The sequence below is a fragment of the Polistes canadensis genome, unplaced genomic scaffold (assembly GCF_001313835.1).
Source record: "Polistes canadensis isolate GaletaPanama2010 unplaced genomic scaffold, ASM131383v1 scaffold_661, whole genome shotgun sequence".
NCBI lineage: Eukaryota > Metazoa > Arthropoda > Insecta > Hymenoptera > Vespidae > Polistes > Polistes canadensis.
The window spans coordinates 425-24,168 of record NW_014570208.1 but is presented as its reverse complement, the minus strand read 5'-3'; the positions used below and the strand labels follow the sequence as shown (position 1 = coordinate 24,168).

The 23,744-nt window shown below is 29.7% G+C and overlaps 2 protein-coding genes across 2 annotated transcripts; both read left to right on the top strand.

Annotated features, from left to right (window-relative positions):
• The first annotated feature begins 387 nt into the window (after positions 1–387).
• LOC106792780 lies at positions 388–13,593 on the top strand. The gene is made up of 6 exons (XM_014759298.1): positions 388–413; positions 8,867–9,136; positions 9,756–9,953; positions 10,373–10,765; positions 11,880–12,155; positions 13,224–13,593. Exons 2-6 carry the CDS (start codon positions 9,011–9,013, stop codon positions 13,350–13,352), a joined length of 1,122 nt encoding a protein of 373 aa, XP_014614784.1. The 5' UTR covers positions 388–413; positions 8,867–9,010; the 3' UTR covers positions 13,353–13,593.
• Positions 13,594–16,784: 3,191 nt separating this feature from the next.
• LOC106792781 lies at positions 16,785–20,087 on the top strand. The gene is made up of 4 exons (XM_014759300.1): positions 16,785–17,002; positions 17,645–17,887; positions 19,734–19,876; positions 19,991–20,087. Exons 1-4 carry the CDS (start codon positions 16,919–16,921, stop codon positions 20,079–20,081), a joined length of 561 nt encoding a protein of 186 aa, XP_014614786.1. The 5' UTR covers positions 16,785–16,918; the 3' UTR covers positions 20,082–20,087.
• Positions 20,088–23,744: the final 3,657 nt, after the last annotated feature.

The window sequence follows — 23,744 nt, the reverse complement described above, 5'->3', positions numbered from 1 at the left end:
TTATTCTTTATTTGTCATATGTATGACAGTATGAGTATAGATGGGTGAGAGAATGTATCGGTGACGAAAGAAAAAGAAACCGTTTCGTTAGATAGGCCAGTCAACAAGGGCCAAACTTCCACTTTTTCATCGGAGTAGTCGCTTTTTTGATATAATGGAATTCGACGACGCTGAATYGAATGGTGCTAATTTTGTTGCAATCGGATCCCGAGGCCATCTAAAATGGCGAGAGACGTTGGAGGGGATGTTAAGCATATATGGGCGACGGAAAGGGCCGGTGGATGGGGGCAGTCCGATAAAGTTCATTGTTTATACGACGATTGTGTTGTGTTGGGTATGAAAGAAAACGAGGAAGACGGTAGACAACGGGTGACGGTGAAGGGACACGGAAAGACGACGATGTGCGACGAAGAGTTGAGTACAGATTACGGCATAAAGAGTAACACCTAATATGTCGTGGCAGTAGATTGTCAATTTAGATTATAGATGCTTATCGTTCTATCTCCTTTATATTCTCGAATCGTTTAATAATTACTGTTAAACAGTATTAAATAAATCAATTAAATTACTACTTTCTTAAATAAATAAAAAAAAATCTTGCATATATATATATATATATATATGTTTTCTTTTTATAAAAACATAAATAAATAATCGTAATATAATATTTACGAAATTTCGATTTTCTTATTAGACATTTTTATTTAGAAAACTGATAATCATACTTATTTGTAACAAATTATATTTATTATTTAAATTATAATTATTACTATTATTATTATTATCTTATTATATTACTTTCTCTTTGACGGGTTTGAGGGATTCCGTTTACAATCAATTTGACATCTCGTATCTAATCATTATTATAGTAATATTATTTAATTAGATATAAAATATTAAAAATATATACTACAAGAATTTGGAGATTAATTAATACCAAATATTACATAAACCTTTTTTTTTTTTATTTCTATGTACCATATCTCTAAGAATTGAAATATTAAAAGAAAGTAAAATTAAATAGGATACCCTATACATATCATTAAGATCACAAACATATTAGGATTACAATGACTTCATTAACCTAACTTATAAGTCTTTTTGAAATCAATCTACTACGTCAAATTTCACTTGCACAAGATCTTACTCGCGATTGTTATAAAGGGAAGGGAAAAAGAAAGAAGAAAGATAGCAAAGCGACACGTTCGTCGGCGTTTCGTCGTTGGATGAAATGTCGCGAGATAATAAAGAGAGTCTAACGTTCGCGTGCACCACGTGAGAGAGACCTTGATTCGAGCCACTTGTGAAATATAGCCGTAAATCGTATTACGCCGTAAGAAACACTCATGGATCTTCTCTCTGAATGTTTTGCGAAGATAGAAAAAAATATATATACATATATAATTGCTTGCGGATGAGTAGCCTAGTGCTTGAAAAACAAAACGAGACAAATGAAAAATCTATTTAATTTTAAATTCGCGCGCGAGTTTTTCTTTCCAACATTTTTTTATTTTTATTTATTAACAATATTAGTAATACTGAAATTACTCCATAAAATAAGCATAATATGCTCAAATATTCCTCAAATATTAATAAAAAAAAATACACACACACACACGAACTTTAAGTTCACTCTCTCTAATAATAAAAAAAGAACAAAAATAAGAAGTGGAATAATTGTTTGCTTTAGAAAAACTTCAGATCATTGCATTCGGATTATTTTCTGTATATGAATGAATGATCGATCTTACAGCTGGTATTTTATACAAAAGATTAAGTAAAATCCAACTCCCACGTTCTAATTTGTATTCAATGTCAGCCATTGCTGACTATAAATTTTATTCGTAACACATAATACGCGTGTTATAATATCATAGGAAAGCTTTTAGTAATACAGTTATAATCATTACTTGTGTATCATTTGCACCTATTGCGTGTTACCTTCTTACATGAATACGACGATTTCATAGAGTGATAAAACATAATCGCATGAAATGAGAGAGAAATTATTATATGTACTAGTGTGTATGTTTATTATATTTATTATATTTACGTAAATTTAATCAAATTAAATTAATATAGTTTTTCATTTGAATAATCAAACACACACTAATTAATATTATTGATGATATTGCATTAACAATAAAATGAACATAAAAGAAGAGAAGCATGAAAATAAATGACTCGAAATAAATAACTTAAATTTGAAACAAATTTGAATTTAGTCCATTTTGTTTGAAATGTTGATATTAAAGCATTAACAAAATAAAAATAAAGATCCATAAATCGATCGATCGGTTGATAATTCAAGCAAAAATGAAAACAAAAAGACGTTATTCAAATTTTTCAATCGAAACGCTTCACTTTATTATCGATAAAGGTTTCTACTAAAATAAAATAAAAAAAAATAGAAAAATAGAAAAAGTAGATAAATCGAATAAAGAAAATCAATGGAAAATCATGCATCGATGCATCGATTTGTGGATAAATGGATTGATAAATCGAGGACATCTGAGTAATTTGAAATCGTCATTGAGATGTAGTATCGGTCACTGTGGTAACGTCGATCACCCCTCCGATATCTACACATATTACAAGTTAGAAAGAGAGAAATAAACTCGGAATTATCCCGGTCGAGCCGGTGAAAGTGAGTTTCGTACTCGAATCACGTGCTTGAACCTCCCTGAGTATATCACAAAGAGAACTCTTGCCGGCAGGCTCAGTAACATCTTCACCATCCTTCAACTTCTTCATTCGAAACCGTTTGGCCAATAACCATTCTCGCGTTCTTTCACGCAATTTATTAACTCGTGAGATCGTCTTATCAATTCATACATATTTACATGAAAAACATATACGCGCACATACATATACAAATGTACAAACGTAGCTATCGTTGATCTAATTTTTCATCTATTTGACAATTATTTTCAGTTTTAAGTTAGCACATTTCTCAAACGAATGTTTAATCAAACAAATAAATAAATAAGATCAAACATAAAGAGAAAACAAAAAAACAACAATTTAAATTAGTCAACAAAATTGATCAATTATTATATTACAATATATTATATTAAATTAATTGTGATCAATGTGTGGAAATTAGAGTTAAATAAGTTAATACATTTTGAGATTCTGTGTTTTTAAGTAAGAAGAAAAGAAATATGCACACGCACACACACGCATAAACAAAGAAGAAAAAGAAAATTGTTTAAGGTTGGATAGTAAATCGTCTATTTGACACAATTTTGAAAGTTATTACATATTAATATTGTGTATTTAAAATAACTTCCAACCTAGAAGATAGTGTAAAATTTCTAAGTAAAGTGAGAGTGTCGTGTCCTTATTTCTGTAAGATTAGTTTTGACAGAAAAATCTGATATTTAATCGCAAAGGTAGGTGTACTACATGTACCTTTTTTGTTTTTTTTTTTTTTCTAATAAATTATTAATTATCTTTCGATAATTACAAGTATGCTGTAAAAATAAAAAAAAGGATGATATTACAAAAGAAAGGAAGCTTTGATCGACCTCTAGCTATCCTTTCGAAGACGTTTCACTTCGATGAAGGATAAAGCGAGAGTAATTAACCTTCTTCAAAGTGTTTCTAATTCTTGTTTGCCATCTCTTCCCTCTACCTCCATCTCTCTCTCTTTTTGCTTTTATTCTCGTCACGAGATCAGGGGAAAGTACGGAAAGAAAGAGACAATAGAAAGAGAGAGAGAGAGAGAGAGGGAGAGAGAAAGACCAATAGTCCTTTCACGTTATGAAAGCCCACCGTCCGTCCACTTCCAAAGACGTGACATTCGTTCCATTTTTTCAACTAAAATCTCACAATAATCGCTTTTAAAACAAATGTCATATAAAATGATTTTTCATAAATAGAAATCACATATTTTTGACATAAGTTGTTTTAAGAAAATAACATAATCATTTTGGGAACAAATGTCAAAATTTTGTCAAAATTTGGATCAAAAATTGAATCGATCATTGACGGATGATCGATCGATCGATAACGAGTTGCAAAGAATACGGGATGAAATATTCGAACGAACGTTTGCACTTTACTTGTCTTTCGCCTAGGGCACATCATTAAGCACATGCCACGCGAATCAAAGCACGTCGAGCAATTTATCGCGACTAATTACTCTCTGGACATCTTGCTCATATTTTTTCTTTTTTTTTTTTATTCTCTCCCCCCAACCCACGCCAAGAATTTCTTGTCCTTTGTAAACTTGATTAGAATTTAATTACTACTAATTCGTAATTAATTAATACTTTTCATGAGCGCTGAAAGATGAAGCGAAATTTATTGCAATCTACGATCTAACTAGTTTTACTTTTTTTTTTTAATATTTCATCTTTTAGTTTGTCTCACTTCGCAATCAAACTTTTTTCATTTATCTTTCTTTATTCTTTTCTTCTCTATTACGAGATTTTCAATATTTTAAGTACTCTCGCAATAATCTTATTTGTAGTCTTATTTTTTTAATTTCGATTCAACTGTTAGATTGACAACCTTTAAAAAAAATGTAGAAATCATTAAGAATATTCGTTAAAAAAAAAGAAGAAAAAAAGAGTATTATATAAATCATTGATAAGCTACTGTACTACATAAATCGTATTCAACCGTTGAGAAAAATAATGCGCGAACAGATTCGATTTTATGTAACGTTTTAGAATACTAGATGATATATGTATCTCATCGCGAAATTCCTTTCACTTCCGTTGCGTTTTCGCACATATCTTATGCAATATATAAACTCAGTTCAATAATCGATATAAACAAATCGATTTATCCGAAATCGAATCGTTAAGTGACAAGAATTATATCAAGCAATGTTATTAACTTTCTCATCTCTCATCTCTCTCTCTCTCTCTCTCTCTCTCTCTCTCTCTCTCTCTCTCGTCGAAAGATGTTCAACTTTCTACAAAACGACGATTACCAGCAAATATCTTAGCCTTTTATAATATCACGATTACTGGAAATGTCTTGGATAGCGTTAAAGAAGTAAATTTCCCATAGAATTCCCATTTACTTCCCATTGACTTCCCATCAATTTTCTTGTTGATATAAGAAATTTATAGCTAAGCTATTCTACGAAATTATTGTTTCCGGATAGTAAGAATATAAACGACCTTTTATTCATAATTAACCTTCAGAAACTTCTCTGTTTCTATTTCTCCTTTCCTTCAGAGGGCAAAATAAATGCACGAAAAGTAAAAGTAAAACGTCTCGAGAGCACAAAACGATCAAACCAGCTGTTCTTTCGTAAAACAAGGATTAAGTCACACCTCACTACCGAAGTAATCACCTAAGCTTGTTATAAATTCTAATTACGTTTATCGTCAACATTCTCTTTGTTCGTTCCTCATTTTCTTCTTATTCTTCTACATAGAAATAAGATACAATAACAATAATACTGTATTATGAAATAATTATAATACATTTTTTGTTTTAAAGGAAAATCCTAATTTTCCAATTATTATTACTTTTTTTTATTGACAATATTCCAATCGGACTAAAAACAAATACAAATTGAAAACACAAATTGAAAACACAAATTGAAAACACAAATTGAAAACACAAATTGAAAATACACAAATTATTTAAAACTATTATATTTCAAAGAGAAAATATTTTTAATGTATTTAACATTTTTTATAGAAAAATTCCCCAATTTCTTCAAAAATATATATTTTATTTATAATTAGTGGAAAGAATGTGAGAAGGTAGAGTGATCAAAGATAAGATTAACAATAAAACAAATGATAGGAAAAGAAAAGAAAAAAGGTGCAGGGAGGTAGAGAAAAAGTTAAATAGAAGCAAGCAAGACCAAATGAAGTAGCGTAGCATGCATCCGCAGAGAAAAAGAATATTGTATTTATATTATATATTATAGTATAAAGACTAATTTCTTTTTATCATATTACAGTATATTATGTATAACCAAAAGTTCACATTTACTGGACCAATATCTATCTATAAATTTCATTTATTTAAAATTCAAAAAAAAAGATAAACTATTAATTTAAATTGTTTAATTATCAATTTCAACGAGAATGAAGACCAAGAAGAAGAAGAAGAAGAAGAGAAAGGGAAAGAATAAATAAGAATTCGAAAGAATGAGGAAAAATAACGACGTGGTTGTTTGAGAATGTTATTATTTAACCACGAACAAACGCGCACTCTATTATTCGCACACTCTTAAAATCGTGTGAACCAGAGAGAGTGTATACGCTTCGAACGTATTTTACTACACAACTAACTATGTTGTGTAATACTCTCATCGTTGTAAAGTAGAAAGAAGGAAGGAAATAAAGATAGAGAGAGGGAGAGAGAGATAAAAGTTATTTATAAAGGAAATATATGTTGCTTAAATTTTTCTTATCTTCTTTTTTTTATAGTGAAGAGACGAAGAAAATAAAATTACATGCTTCAAGTATGTGTGTTAACTGAGAACAAGACACTACTTGCATCCCAATTAAAGAAAGAGAGAGAACATGACTATTTCTTTACATAGTATTCGTAATTACTTGCTTTGCAATTTTCTCACATGCAATCGTTAATTAATGAATAAGGAAACTTCTTAAAAGATTTGTAAGGTTCATTAAACACACACACGCACATTATATTCACTCGTTATATATCATGTCTACTTACGAAGTAATACCTTATTTATCTATTCGAGTCATTTGTATTTTAATAATACGTCCTATGGAATTGATATATGTACCAGAATTATGATACTGGACGAACAATAATTCAAAAAATTCTACAAATTTATTTGATGCCTTATTTTATAGTATAAATCATTTGAATATTTAATAAATAATAAAATTTATTTTTTTTCCTATTTTTTTAACTTAATCCAGTGTCATAATTACCAGCACATATAATATTTATATCGATCTCTGTAATATATCCGTTTGGATCGCAAAGAATTTAAAAAAAACACTGTCGAAAAATGCCAAACAGCGCAATAGCGATGTGATTTACATACTTTAGTGAGGTTGAGTGCACTATTTCGACAGATGCTGAATGCATCGTTAATTGTTCATAGCGTTCAAATGTACTGGGATTTTTTGACATGAAATCAAAACGTTGCGTGAGACTCAAACGGATATTTAACAAAATAATTCACGTAACGAATTGAAAGTTCAGTTACGCGATGAAAAATAAAACAATTATTGAATGAATGTCTCATTTTATTTCATTATTCGTGATGTAATATATATTGTATATCATAGTTTGTGAATAGAATTAAAATAGAATATTTGTCATCCTGTCAATTTTGCGACAATAATTATGTAGTTTCGTAAAAATATTAAAAAATTAATAGTTTTTAACAAAAACTTAAATTGACAATAACATTCAATTTATATATAAAATATATTTTTGTTTATTTTGTAGTCAAAAATATCTTGCGATTTGTAATGTAATTTTGTTGCTAATGTTTCACATAATAGTATAAGGACAACTTGATTCGAATAAATGAAGCAAATCGAAATCTTAAATTTAACACGAAGCGAACTTCAGTCAAAGATGGATAGATACATAAGAGTATATTTACCGACAAAGAGAGAAAGAGATAGAGATGAAGAGATAGAGATGAAGATGATTGCAACAGTTTCTTCTCGTGAGGAACGTAATTAGAACAAGGCTATGAGATCCTACTGAGAGTAGCGATAATATCGGTTTGTTAAATGGCGAAGACCAAATATAACGTTTGATGGACCTGACGCAACCCTGACGTACAAAATGAAATCCTTGTTTCATACGAAAAATCTCCGAAATATTATGAAAGAAATCAAATTATCCCTATTAATGTCAATTTAAATCCATTTAATTTATTCCTTTGGTTTCGATGAAGTGATTGAAACAATTTCTATTCTTAATGTTTAAATTTGATCAAATTTATCTGTATCCTTGCTCCACATGAGAAATAAAATAAAATGAAAATGAAATATAAGGATTAGCGTCGAAAATAAGTGAAAGATTCCGGATATTTTAATTTGCATTTAACAAATCTATGCAAGAGAGAGTTCACACATGCTCGCCTATCGGTGCATCTATTTCGTTTTTTATCTCTTCATCTTTCTAGAACACACGTGACTACCGGATGTTGCATAATTCGAATATATGCGCGCGAGAGAATACGCGGGACGAAGTAACGAATGTGCATTCCATTAGCTGTAGTGATTCTAAACGAAATAACGATTGACTTCTTTTTTTTTCTTCTTAAATACTTCAACTTTTAATAGCATCATTGTTATGAAGACCTTTTAGAAAAATGGTATAGAATAAAAAGTATAGAAGAATATAAAAAAAAAAAATATACTAATAACTAAAAAAATAGTATAGAAGAAAAATATAATATAATAGTATATGGAAAATATTTTCTTCTACTTACAATGAAACCTTTGGATTGCATGATTCGTTTAAGAATTAAATCAAATAGTATATACTATATATTATTATTTCAAATACACAGTAATAACAAATATAATATTTCGATATTATTAAAGAATTAATTAATATTACTAAAATATTATATATTAATTTTAAAAAGAATTATAAAATATATCCCCTATAAAATATGTCCCTTTTTATATTATTCGATATTTAAATGAAATTAATCATTTTATTAAATTTTATTCGCTTCAATTTATACTTAGACATAATAATAATTAATAATTTACATAATTTATAAAAAAAATAATAATACTATATATTGCATAATATTAAAAATATCATAAATTTACAGTACTTATATGTATTCACGATATACGATATCTTTTTAAATTAAAAGGCATCTTGTATTTTGTTCAACGGTTAAATATCATATTTCGTCATTGTATTGCAGAAAGAACGATACATCAGCATATCTGACATCATTAAGCAAAGTCAAGAAAGATAGAAAGAATGAGATCACTCGTATAGATTTCAAATATTGGAGCCGAAACCGAATTGATTGATCAATTGATCGACCAATTGTACGTTGATTAAAATGAACGGAAACGGAATAAAAAACCATAATAAGAATAATAATAAGAATAATCTTAACAATAATAATTGGTGTCAGCTGACATTGATTCTTGCGGCTTTATTATTTTCCGTTGCAACTGCTGAAAAGGTTAAATTGCTATCTATTTGGTATAAGAAAAATGAAAAAAGAGATAGAAAGAGAAAGTGAGAGAGTTCATTTGATTACACTAATTAAAATTATAATATCTAAAGTGCCTTCATTTATCATTTTCGAATTATTATTATAATAATATATTTGATATTATTTTCATTTATTAAGAAAACTCTTGTTCTAAATGTTTAAAGAGCGAATTGTAATAATTTAAATATTATTAATTGTTATATGAATTTTTCTTAAGATATATTATTTTATTGAAAATGATTTTAAAAATATGTCGTAATTTTTCAAAATCAATTTATCCAAAATTTAGAAACATAATAAATTATAAAATTGATAATTTTTCTTATTTTTCTATTTTTATTTTTATTTACTATGTGTCGAACGATAGATAATTTTTGTTTAATCTTATTTCTTTCTCTATCTCTCTCTCTCTCTCTCTCTCTCTCTCTCTCTCTCTCTCTATTATTGCTAAGTATTCAAATATCTCATTAATTTGCGTGACTTATATGGAGAATTTGCATAAATATTGTCTTGGTTATTTAAAATAATGAAAATATTAAAAAAAAAATATAGTTGGCACGCGAAATCCTCAAGATTTTTGTTGCAGCAAAAACGTCAAATCTTTAGGGAACAGGTGTTACCGGCTCTTGGTGGGAAAATACCTGAGGAAGCATTCAGGACTGATCGTTTGGCACTAAATCGGTTGAACAAGGAAGGCATTTCGATACCGGATGGCGTTGTACTCGACGCTAGACACATTCACAAACATCCACATACTTCGCAACATATGCCTAAAATTATCAAAGTAAATTTATCCGATTATCAAAGTTTTAATATTTTAAATCTAAAAAAACAATACCATTACAGTTAGTTTTATTGAAAATTCCAGCATTAATCGTTGATCAAAACAGTAAATATTTAAATTTTAACACATATTTAAATATTTCAATCTAATTTCTTTAAAATGTGTAGAGAGAGAGAGAGATAATATTCTCATGTATTGTATATGTGCCGGTAATTTGAAGAATGCGCTAACATAAGTCAAAAAATAAAAAAATGAATAAAATTTACTTCATAATTTATGTATCTGATAACGTAAACAAGTTTTTATTGAAAAGAAATCATGAAATTAATTGTTTTATATATTTTTTTGTTTAGCCTACTATCACAATTTATTATTTTCACATATAATAAATATGGTAAAATAAATAATTTTGATTAAAGGTATATCTGACTCCTGATGGTCGATACGTTTCACCCGAAGGTCGAACGCACTATGATCGTCCGAAAGCCGTGGACACAACTTATATTATTCGAACGCCTTTCGGAAAACATGACAAGCCAACGAATAACTTTGGAAATTACAAACATCATCGAGGACACAATAAACAACAAGAACCGTATCCTAATCACAGACAACAATTCGTGCCGTTAATTCCACCTATCAAGCCTGGTGTTTACAAACCAATAGTGAAACAATTAATGTTACCAGCGAATCCTAATTTCTTGAATCGACCATACTTGCCTAGTTGGGATCTTGAATATGATTGGGATACTATTTATCAACCCTTCAACAATTATTATGTCGATAATATTGCTCTGTTTAATTCTCATCAGGTAACTTGCTTTTTTTGTAATTCTTTGTAAAAGGGTCACTTATTTTGTTAATATAAGTTATATATAATAATTTGGTATGTGTTGTAAATTATACATATTTTGCTAATTATTTTTCTTAATTAATTTACACAAAATGATATATCGTATATCTAATAATAATAATCATTTTTAAATAATATTATAGAGCAATAATTATAATTATTATTATTATTATTATTATAAAAAAAGTAACTTTGGTTATTTTAATTTTTATTCAAATATTTGAACGAGTTGTTTATTTATTCTCTCGTTTTCATTATTTCTAAAGAATGATGCATAATCAGATCGATCGGCAAGCGTATGTAATAGCTAATGCAGATGTTGCAAGCAATATACACAGACCGTGAAAGGTAACAAATGCCACCGGCATAGGCGAATCCTATTAGTTTACCTACTTTGACGATCGACGAGCACACCACAAGTACTACCACAGTACAACACACAGTTTTCTAATATTACCTGGTTAGGCTGACATGAGAAGATATGTATGTTACCTTATACTAGACGCGAAAGAACGAAAGAATAAGTACTAATATAAGAATGAGTACGTACCATCTATACGTACCATCTATACGTACCATCTATACGTACCATCTATACGTACCATCTATACGTACCATCTATACGTACCATCTATACGTACCATCTATCAAGCATACAAATCTTCGTGAAATGATCGCTTATTGTTATAATACCTTGATGATAGAAAGTAAAACAAAAAATAAACTTTATTTTTTATACCATAACGACAACAATTTAACCATTAAATTTATATTTCTATATAATTACACAATATTATTGAATTTCAATATTATAAATTATCATTTTTTATTAAATTTGGGGTGTGTGAGTACACATAATTTACAATTTTTTAATTATATTATAATAAAGATTATATTTTTTTTTTCGCGGTATATTTATTGTTTACTATGAGTTGGAAAAACATATTAAAAATAAACATACTTAAAAATAATCATTTTTAATACTACTATGATATAATCAAAATTGTTGATATCATTTTATTCCAAATTTTCAACTATTATCTTGATAAACGTGGCGTACGTATATTTTACAGATTCTAACGGATTATCAAGGATTTCTCGACGAATTTCATGGAAGATCTTTGAGACACGTTAGCAGCAAATCCAATGATAAAAACAATGACAACGACGCAGATCGGTACAAATACAATTCAAAAAATACTCGTACGAATAATCATTCCAGTGGTTATCGTAATATTGGACCAATTACATCTAACATTAGTTACACGAATCTCACACAAATTCCAGAAACTGGATTTTCTTGTCGCGGAAGGAAGGGTATGTTTGCCGATATAGAAACCAAGTGTCAAGTAAGTTCGTCTAACGTATTAAATGCTATTACTTTAAATCCAATGATTAGATAATCAATAATAAATTGGCCTGAAAATGATCGCGGTTAACTTTCGAGACTATGTTTGCACGGTATTTGCACCTCTTCAAAGAGAGGTCTTTCGAAACTTCGCATATAACATTTTTTCTAGGAAAACAAAAAAAAATATATATATACATATATAGTTTCTACGTAATGAGGAAATGGTTGGAAACGATTTGAGAATGATAAATCATTTGCATATACGTAATACGCGTATACATTAAGCGAAAGTAAATCAAAATGGCAAAATAGTGAAGACTACATATTTGTTGTTCAAATCAATTATAGATCAATTTTTTGCCTAATAATATTAGCATAAAACATTTCAATTTAACTTAATTAACATTTTAACGATTTTTCTTCCTTTTTTCTAATTAAATGAAAGACATATTTATACTTCTCAATTAAATTTGTAGACAAATTATTTTCCAATTATTTTCAATAACAAATAAAATTATTTAGAAAATCCTCGTTGTAAAAGATTCTATATTAAATTACTATTGTATATTAAACTTACTGGAATTAAGGAATATAATCGAATGAGAAAGTGAATTAAAAGAAGAAGAACGAGGAAACATTTCATAGAAACTTTCTCCCCCTCCTATTTTTTCACCCAACCGCTAATACTATCTACATTCTGTATATTGCTAAGAGATTAAAATACGGAATATTTTCAAACTAAAAGGTTCCATCTTATACAAAAATTATATTCTTATCTCAAATTGTATAAAGAGTAAATTTATTTTAATTACTTGTAAAATTGATATTACATAAAACGTATTAAAAGAAAAGCATTATTTATGTATGCAGCCACGTAAACTGCCATTCGTCAAGTAATTATAACTTACCAAAATAGTATAAACAAAAATATTCCATTACGCATATTTAAGTATTAAAAAGGTGAGACTCTTTTAACTATAGCACGTTTCAAAAAGTTCAAAAAAAACCTATAAAATGTAAGTAAGTTCAGAGATCATTGTGGCCTCCATTTTCATCTTTTTCTTAGGTGTTTCATAATTGTTCGGGTTGGTCAAGAACGTCTTCTCTATGTCCTGTTGGAACGGCCTTCAGCAAGGAAAAAAACCGATGCGAGTGGTGGAACACCGTTCAATGTAGAGAACGACGGGTTGATTGAAAATAACGATTGTTGTAGTCGATAGAACGAACGAACGATCGAATCGACTGTCAGAAGTTTTCTACATCCTTCGTTGGATACAAAATTATACTAAATTATCCAAGTATTCTTAACGATCTTCATTAGTCATTCTAATATAAGAATTTGTAATAGATATCAATGTGTTGGATTAATGAGATACAATATTATTCAAATGTAAGCACAAATAATTGATCTAACCAGTCTTACTCGTTAAGGAAAGAAAATAAGAGAAGAAATAAAAGTCTCAATTAATCTTTTTCTTGATTAAAAAAAAACATCGCGACGAGAATGATACAGTATATATAGTCCGTAATTACAATTCAACATTGAAAGGCATTCGAATGAATATAATGTTTCACTCAAAGAATCCTGTATTCGTGGTTATATAAAAAGTCACGTGTCACGTATATAGAAGCATCAGCTGTACTGACATCAGCAGTAAAAAAAATATTCAGCAAGAACGCCATAGCATAAATCGTATGCATTAAGATCTACGTAAATCTAAGAAATTTTGTACAACTTATTTTTTATATTAAAATATGTTAATATACGTATAATCGTAATTTATTTTATTACGCATAACGATCAGCTTCGTAATCTTATAATAAGCATCTCGTCGACGAGATTTCAACCATCGTAATTAACGATAATAGTCTGTCTTTTAGTCCAACTCTTTTAGGCCAAAATGACTAGAATTTTTCTTTCAAATTACGTATAAAATAACAATTTAGTATCAACATAATTATAAATATTGGCTCAACATTTAACAATAAATAGCTATTAACATACTTTGAATATTAAATAATTTAAATCTGATTTTCTATTAGATGAAAATTTTACCCCACCACCTCGAAGTCATCACTGCGCAAGAACATTAAAACAAATATACATTTACTGAAAGAATTACATATAAATGATAAAAATACTATAATATAATCTTAAATTTTATTAATTAAGTGGATTATTTTCTCTATACACATGCGCAACATTTGGAAGGGCACATAAACAAAATTTAATAAAAATATTTCCATAAAAGACAAAGGCCCATTTCAATGGCGAATTTCGAAGAGGACGGTACATAGATCATATTCTCCGAGCTTTAAGACAACGTTAGACACTTGCATCGATTAATTAACAATTATTTTAATACTTTAATGCACTCTCTTTATATTTCAGCTTGTTGTAACTCATATGTACTGGTTTAAATATCATATTGTTATCGACATACTTTTAATATTAAATAATTTCGATGTGATATTCTTTTCGCTGAAAATTTTACCCCACCGAAGTCATCACTGCGTAAGAATGTCAAAATAATTACATAGAAATGAAGATATTTGCCGTACAGACACACGAAACATAAATTTTGTCGACATACACTGCATTATATCATATGAATGCATGTATGAATGAAACCTTTTTACACGTACACGGATATTTCAAATCATTTTGAATGCCTTAAATGACTACTTTTTAAAGTATATGTATAAATGCATTACTTTAAAGTATATAATAAATGCACACACACACACACACACATTAAATATTAATAATTTAATACAATTATTGTAAATTCTATTACAATATTATTAAAGAATATATCATATACTATCATATATATTATCAAAGAATAATGCATTCTGTCGACGACCGACGCCTTGACGCCGGTACTCTAGTAGTTTATATCGTGAACGAAAATGCCGTCACGTGTGAATCGAGATTGTATATTTGGTGGGAATGAGGATAGGAGAATAATTATAAATAAGGCCAATATTTTTGAGCCCAGTCACAGTACTAAATAGTACACATTATTTGGCTCGTCAGGGAAAAGACTTGCGGCATAAAAACCCTGGTTGAAATCTACACGATGAATCCGTACAAAAGCGCTGACTGCTTTACAGCTAGCTTACCTATCGGCAGCTATCGGGTGATGAGATGCGTATACAAAGCGCAGAATAAATCCTGACCACGTGTAGGACTGCCTTTGTTCTTTGTCGCTGGCCGTATTTCAATGATATAATGTTGCGCAAGAGAATAGTTCTCTTCGAAGTAATTCCTCGCAGGTTTCGTGATAGAATCAGATTAGAATCCGCCAGGCGCGAGAACACCTAAATATGTTGAGAGAGCGCGAGCTAGAAGAAAGAAGGAGCCCTTAAAAAGGATCTTTGGTTTTACCTCTAAACTACGATACTTCTTTGTCGCGCGTGTTTCACGCTTCGACAGGGCTCACGACAGGCGTCACGACGCTCGCCTTATTCACTCGTTGCGTAAGATACGCAATACATTCTTTGATAGTATTATACCGTCATCGCGTTAAGTACCTACTATCGTCCTCTTGTGGTCTCGCTAGTAACTAAGATGAAAGTGATTACGCTAAAAGTAGACTTGCGAGAGCTTGTGTATTCTTATTCTTTATAATCTCTGTGTACTGCTGTATTCTTTGTTTCTTGAACATGATTCGCACGATCCTTATAGTAGAGGTCTGTCTTACATACCGAGCAAAAATAATAGGAACCTATTTTATTTACAGGGGTAACATAGTAGAAAACTGCGAATAAAATGATTCATTCAACGAAATAAATAGTAATTTACATTAGACAAAATGTACAAATCGAACATACTCTCTATTATAATAAATTAAATCAAAGAAAAATGTATCTGAAAAGCTACGATAAAAACATTAACTTACTATACCATTTTAGTATTATTATACCATCTCTAAATTATACCATTTTGATAGCATAGCGGGAAAAATCAGAATAATAGATCCTGAGTTCTGTAAATATTCGCATTATGTTGGTAAAATACCACAAAATCATTTCTTTTTCACTCAAACTATTACGCTTGAATTGCATTATAATTTTCAACGGCGTTGGCATTCTCCTCGGGCACGATCCTACCTTAATAAAAATAAAAAAACAAAACAGAGTAACGAAATCGTAATTTAAAAAACAACGAATAAGAAAATATCAATAAAATTATTTGTTGAATAAAAAGATATTTACCCTAATGTAAATAAATTGATTGATACAAATGAGGAAGTTACAATTGAGACCTTGTTTAAATTATTGAAATTATTTACGTCAGTGGTGGTGTGGTGGTGGTGGTGGTGGTGGTGGTGGTGGTGGTGGTGTTGTAGAGATACATATATACTTACAATTATATATATTTATACTTATACACCATATACAAGATGGTGATATGTCCCAAGATGATAATGGGCATATGATTGTAGGAATTTTTTTAAATGTCCTTGTCCTACGATTCGTAATGAGAAACTACCCCTGTGAAATTATGCCAAAAAATGTGGAAATACTCTATATGGTATACCAGCGTATATACAAGTGTATAAAGAAATATAAGGTGGGGGTAAGATGGATAGAAGGGAAGGAAGGAGTTAGTTTCTGAACTGGTGTTACAGAACAGACAGACTTTCTCTCTCTCAACTGTGACATAATTTCTTACACACCTGGTAAACTGTGTTCTCTCTTCGCGGTTCAACAGAAACTGAACTAGTTTCGTTTATCATCAAACCCGGTACGGACATGTTAAGTATTAACGGTGTCCTTATTGCGCTTCTTTTCGCCACCCTTGCGGTTGTCATCGTATCTGACAGCGTCGTTCAGCAGGTAAATAATACAAAAACAAACCAAAAAATACTGAAAAGAAAGAAATCGAAATTCCAACTCATCTAATTTCCCTCGTTTTCATTCTGTTGAAGAAGAAAAATTACAACTCATGATGAGAACGTTAAAATCACCGGTTGTATTCCATGAAATATATTTACGATCGCGAAGAAACCATCCAGTGAGCCTAATGTGTATAATAATTCACTTGATAATTAGCAGATAATTCTTACTGGTTTGTACAGAGGGACATCTCTTTTTACGTTCACCTTGTCCTACGATTTTGATCTTTTTCCCCAAATTTTTCTTTGAATGTGACGCGATAAGGAAAGAAAAAAGAAATTATTGTGAAATTACTTTTATATAATTTATCACCGTCGATCATCGATCACCGTCAGGTAGATATAGTATATAATCAATGTTCGTTCGAGTCGATTAAATAAAATAACTACGACAATGATGACGAAAAATGACTTTACCTTGGCCTGATGAAGGCTAATGTAAGTGTTTTTCTCTGTCGCAGTCGCACTTTTTCTTAATTAACAAGTTAAGAAAATGGTTAAATCTTACGTCGAATGATATAGTCGATGAGTTATATTATTTTCTATGTAAATAGAATTGACGATTATATTGTTGTTTTTGTAGAAACGTGCAGCGAATTTCGACTACTACGATGATGGCTATCAGAATTTTCAGCCTGTGGTAAATTTCCGAAAGCCAATTGTCGTTCCAGAATTCCCTAAGAAGGATCAGCAAGATTTAAGTAAGATTCCAGGTATACCTGGAGTAGACTACCCGATTTATCACAGCGTACCAAAGACCAGTTTCTCTTGTGCACATGTACCACATGTACCAGGAATGTACGCAAATGTAGAGACCGGTTGTCAGGTAAATCAATATCTTAATAGTCTTATGGATTATTCTTTATCAATATAAACTGTTCTTGTTTTCTTTTTTTTTACTAACTTTCAAACTGTCTAATCATTTTTCTCGAATATTAGAAATTCTTTTAATTATAACTATCAATATTGTAATAAGATACAATTTTGATTTTAATTGATAACTTTATCAAATATATGTATATTTTCTATCTAGATTTGAAACACGATCATAGATTTCGTTATAGAAAGGCAAGAGAGCGTACGCCTAAACGTTTGAAATATTTCATAATGTTGCATAATCCTTCCGCGAGCTTGGAGATTGAATTTCCAACATTGATAAACTAGAAAGAACGTCCTGAATCAAGGACTCCAACAATGAAAGTCCATACCATGCGAATATCGAAAAGTATACTATTACATTTTAACGCGTATTATAACTTCGATCTATTTGTACTCCACAATATCGATCTACTTATAGGATTAATCTAACAATCAAATTATTTCGATTATTTATATATATATATATATATATATATATATATAAATCTTAACGTGTTTTTTACATTGTTTCACTTGTATTTTCTTTATTCGCACATTTTCTTTATTCTCTTGAACAACTTCAAGAAATTACCAATTCTATCTCATTGTTGTAATGTAATTTATCTAAGAGCAAATTACCGAGTATATCGCAATAGATCGGAAGACGAGAGAACTTTCATTAAGAAATCCTTAATTACGTTCGAATCCTTTGATTGTACCGATTATTTAACAGGAATTTGTATAATTCTTACAATTATTTCGATTCCAAGTATCTTGTAAAACAGAGAACAAATATATTAACCTTCTCTGGCGCTATTGAACTGTGGAATCGCATTTAAAACAAAATAAAAAACAATAAACATTTACTCGCGTATAATTTTCCAAATTTTCTTTCATATCTTATTTGATAAATTTTGGAAAATTTCTTTGTCGAAAGCACACACGAATTGGATTGCATAGAGAGTTCAATTGGAATTGAATGAAATTACAAAGTCTCAAGTAATTCTTATCCACTCTCGTAGTTGGCATCGTGAGCTCAGCGAATAATCGGATAAGCAGAGCATATAATTATGAAGCAACAGTTAGGGAGGAGAGTGGAAGGGAAACAGTCGTCGATGTTAATTCAGTTAATGAAGGACTCAGGAAACTCTTCTAATGCGACTTATGACTTACAACATGACGGACGTTATACTTTTATGATTGCATACATATGTTACTTGAGAAATCGTATCTTATACGTAATACCTTTGACAATATATTATATTCAATTTTCATTCCTTTTCATACAAAAAAAAAACATATTTCTCCCTTATTTTTCTAACATTTCGGTTAACATTTGAGAAATAATGTAGACAATTGATCGATAATCGATTGAACTCTTATTTTTATTTTGCGATAGAATCTAGAAAAAGACGATGTGTGTTATACTTAGCTGTAATATAATAACTGAAACGTACATCCAAATGAACGTGTATATAATATTATATTTACGGTCATGCATCGCGATTTTACTTTCCGCGACGTCGAACTTTCTTCGAGAAGAATGTCACCAGTTTTCTATCCTCATTTACTTTTCTCGAGACTCTTCGCCAACACTCTTTTTATATATCTAATATTACGCATGTCTCCATTTTTATACGTTTGTCTTTCTATTGTTAGAAAAAAATAATCTGTGTCTTTTTTTAATCATCCTAATTGTTAATAATATACATTTTTTAAATGGTATACCTTTAATTTTAATTGTAATTATAAATTAGAATAAATAATTATCGTTTTTTATAATTTGACATTTATATCTGATTATAATATTTTAGGCGTATCACATATGTCACGATGGCAGAGAAGGTTCGCAAGGAGCCTCGTTTCTCTGCACAAATGGTACTCTCTTTAATCAACAAGACTTCGGTTGTGATTGGTGGTACAACGTTAATTGTGCTTTAGCGCCGCAATATTATAGGTAATTAATTGATTAAGTCATTGAAATAAAAACACGAGTATTATTCATTTACAAGCCATTTAAATACAAGTCCACTTAAATTAACACATACATACATTTTGATTTTTATTTCAGATTAAATTCAGATCCACTAACGAATCCTTATGTGTCGAAAGAAGAAAAGGATGCCATCAGGCAGAAATTAAATCGTATCGTTGTACTTTAATTTATAATTTAAAATCATGAAAATAATATGAAATTTATTTTTAATTCATTAGAGATTGAAAATTTGTAATAAAATCGTAATATTTCTATTAGATATAGTCTTTCCAAAATTATGATGCAAAGTTAGTTCTTTTGAATAAAATTCTATACAAATTTTAATTATATTTTGATCTTATTGAAAAGTTTATACGAAAGCATACATTTAAAAATGAAAATAATAGAATAGAATAAAGTAGATGCGATGATTTAGATACAATCTACATATTTATTCCTATCTTTCTTATATTTTGCAAAAAAATATGTTTGTCATATTGTACCATATGTATTTCAATGGAATTTTCATGTATTTATATACATACGAAAGAAAAAGTACAGAAAATGTATAAAGTGGCGCAACAAGGACTACAATTTAAATCCTTTATTGAACATTTTCTGTACAAGTCGTCAATATTTGAAAAGACGAAAAAAAAGAATTATATTTGTAAATCAATACACACAAAGTAATCTTTATATACTCGTTTCTCGTCAAATTTCACACGGTTCGAACTGTGAATCAGCGTTCGTTCGTCGTTCGTTCGTTCGTTCGTTCGTTCGTTCGTTCGTTCATTCGTGACTCAGGGCAACAATGTGAGGGTAATTTTTCTCGAAGGACGTGAAAGTCAGAAAGCTTTCGCGTCGAAAGGAAAGGAAAGGAAAGGAAAGGAAAGGAAAGGAAAGACTCGACTCAAACGACAGTGAGAGATGTAAACTGTAATAGAAAGAGAAAGATAGAGTAAAGTGAAAATTCAAGCGATTATAACTCAATTCTATTGGAAAAGATATCTTTCCTCTCTCTCTCTCTCTCTCTCTCTATCTATCTATCTATCTTTGATCATTAAAAAGAGAAAATAGGATAGAAGGTAAACCAGAAACTATTAATAAGTAGGATAACGAAAACGAAAAGCATGAGAGACTGATTCGAAAGAGAAGATGTTTGAAAAATATTCTATCAACACACTATCTTTAGAAATAAAATAACTTAATAAAAGGGAAGAAAAAGTAATGACATGATAACTTTCAAAGTGGATCATCGTCAAACTTGATTTCTGTTCAAGAATGTACATCGATTCTAAGTTTCTCTTTATTTACAATTAATAAAACTTCAACTTCTCCGAGTATTTCAAATTTGTATATTTTTATCTTTTCTTAATTTTGTTTTGTAAATGTCTATAACTCGATATGAATTACGTATAATAAATCAATCAATCCTGATATGTATTTAAACAATTCAAATATTGGAAATATGAAGAAAGTCAACTTTATAAGCTCATAAGTATTTTCTTATTGATTTATTTTTTGTTTTAATTTTTTTAAATTGAGAACTCTGACACAATGAAATGAATAATGTTAGAAGTGATAATACAAAATTAAGGAAGGATATATATATAAGAACTTTTCATAGAAGAAAATAAATTCAAGGCCGTTCTCTAGACGTTGAAAATATTATCGAAAGTCGAAGGTGAAAAGATCACAGGTGCGCACATACATTTCTATAAAGATACATATGTTCCCAAAGTCTTTTAAATATAAGAAATGTTCTTTCTCTAGGACGTCGATCGTACTAAAGCGAAACGAGATGCGGCCGGCGACAGGATGGATCAAATAACATGGAGAAAAAACACTTTCCTGGGTAGCCACAAACGTTTTCTTTCCCATTCAAACGAAAGATACAAAATCGGATCGTTCCAACTATGAATTATGCCAATTAATAAAACCGATCCAATTTAACGGTTAAATATCCAAGAGGAAACGATTTATATCTACGGTTTATATCTACGACTTTTATGATTTTTACATCACTTTCATATCTTTCGTTATCTTACAATCAAACCTTATGAGGATTACTTTCCAATACGTGAATTGTAACACATTCCGAATACAAGTTGTCAAAAAAATGAGGAAATCAGTCATTCGTGATATGTAGCATTCGATGTGTTGGCACCTTGTTGGTAATATCATCGCAGCTGATCTCATAGTCGTGCGTAGTTAAGAATATTCATATAGTATGTAGATAGATAGGTCACAAAGAACAGAAAAAAGAGATAGAAGGTGGAAAGAAAGAAATATCCTGGAGAAACCAAAGCATGAAAGAACGAGATGTAATCATTTTTCTTGACGCAATACATTAACGCTAACATGATACATTACAATGATAAGCGTAAATACACTTGACACTATTATATTGTATACTTCAATTTAATCGTGAAAACCCTAGATTTATAAAGCAAAAAGCATATAAAAAAAATCTTATTATACACTTGAACTAATTGTTTTAGGAAATAAATAGGTTATATATGAATTTACAAGAGGCGAGATGAAAGTAAAACTTGATTGAAACTTTAAAGTCTGCTTTTCTTTCTACAACAATTGCTTGTAGTTAACTGTTCTTATCTATTTCTATACTTTGAAAACCAATGTTCTATTAATCGTGCTGTTTTATCGGAACTAATCTACGGATCAAATTTCATATTTCATACCTTAACTACCCGCTTCATATGAATTCATATCTTACCCAGTTGAAGTAAGTAATTTTGTCTTATTTCCTACTTTAATCGGTCTGTTTAATTATTTCATGAATTAACAGTTCACAAGGTAATAGTAACATACACACAAAATACTTAAAAATATGTACCAAATATATATATATATATATATATATATACACTTTTAAATCAGAACAAACCTTACCAGCAACCCAATAATTAAATCGTTGCCTTACCCGGAAAATTCGTGCCGACTTGTAGAAACAAAAAATGTGTATAACATCAAACTGTGTGATAATTTTATACAATCTGTATAACATATTACAAATATAAATCGAGTAAATATTATATAATATTTATAAATCGGCACGAACTTTCTTAGAAAGTCAATAATTTGATCTTCTATGTTAATTAACACAATGAAAAATAAAATAAATAAATCCTATAAAGAAAATTTAAAGAAGAAATAATCCGGATCTTGACAGTAAGATCAGGAGACACGTGGCTTGGACACGCGTCCGTGTTCGCGCGTGCGCACACAGCAAAGCAAGCGTGGAACATAAGTGCAATATATATACTCTTGCATGTATATATTGTGCACCCGCAACTCACATTTCTTTCTTTCTGACCGATTACTTTTCCCACGAGAATGGCAATGGCGGTTCCAACTAGAGTGAAAGAATCAGCAACATTTAACTTCACCGCTCTTGTGTGTTCCCTCTCTCTTTTCTTCATATCACTCTCTTTTTCTTTCTCTTGTTCTTATTGTTAGTATCTTTAATGAATGTTAGAATATAGAGACTATACGATCTCATAAAAGCATGTAATATTCAAAATACATGAAAACATATATGCTTATTCGTATATATGGATGCATTCATACAAATCATTTATATGTTACATACGGAGCCGTGTAAAATTCCCAATCGTAATGACGCAATCCGCGATAAGTAACAGAAATGTAAGTTTTCAAGTTGACTATCTGAGAGCACTCTTTAAATCAAATTTTTCTGATGTTCTATGTGTAATATCGTATTGTTTGTAGCGATATTCATTCTAACTTTCGATTTTAATCTATCTGATCATACGATCATTCTCTTTCTTCGATAATCTACTGTTATTATTATTATATGTTCATTGGA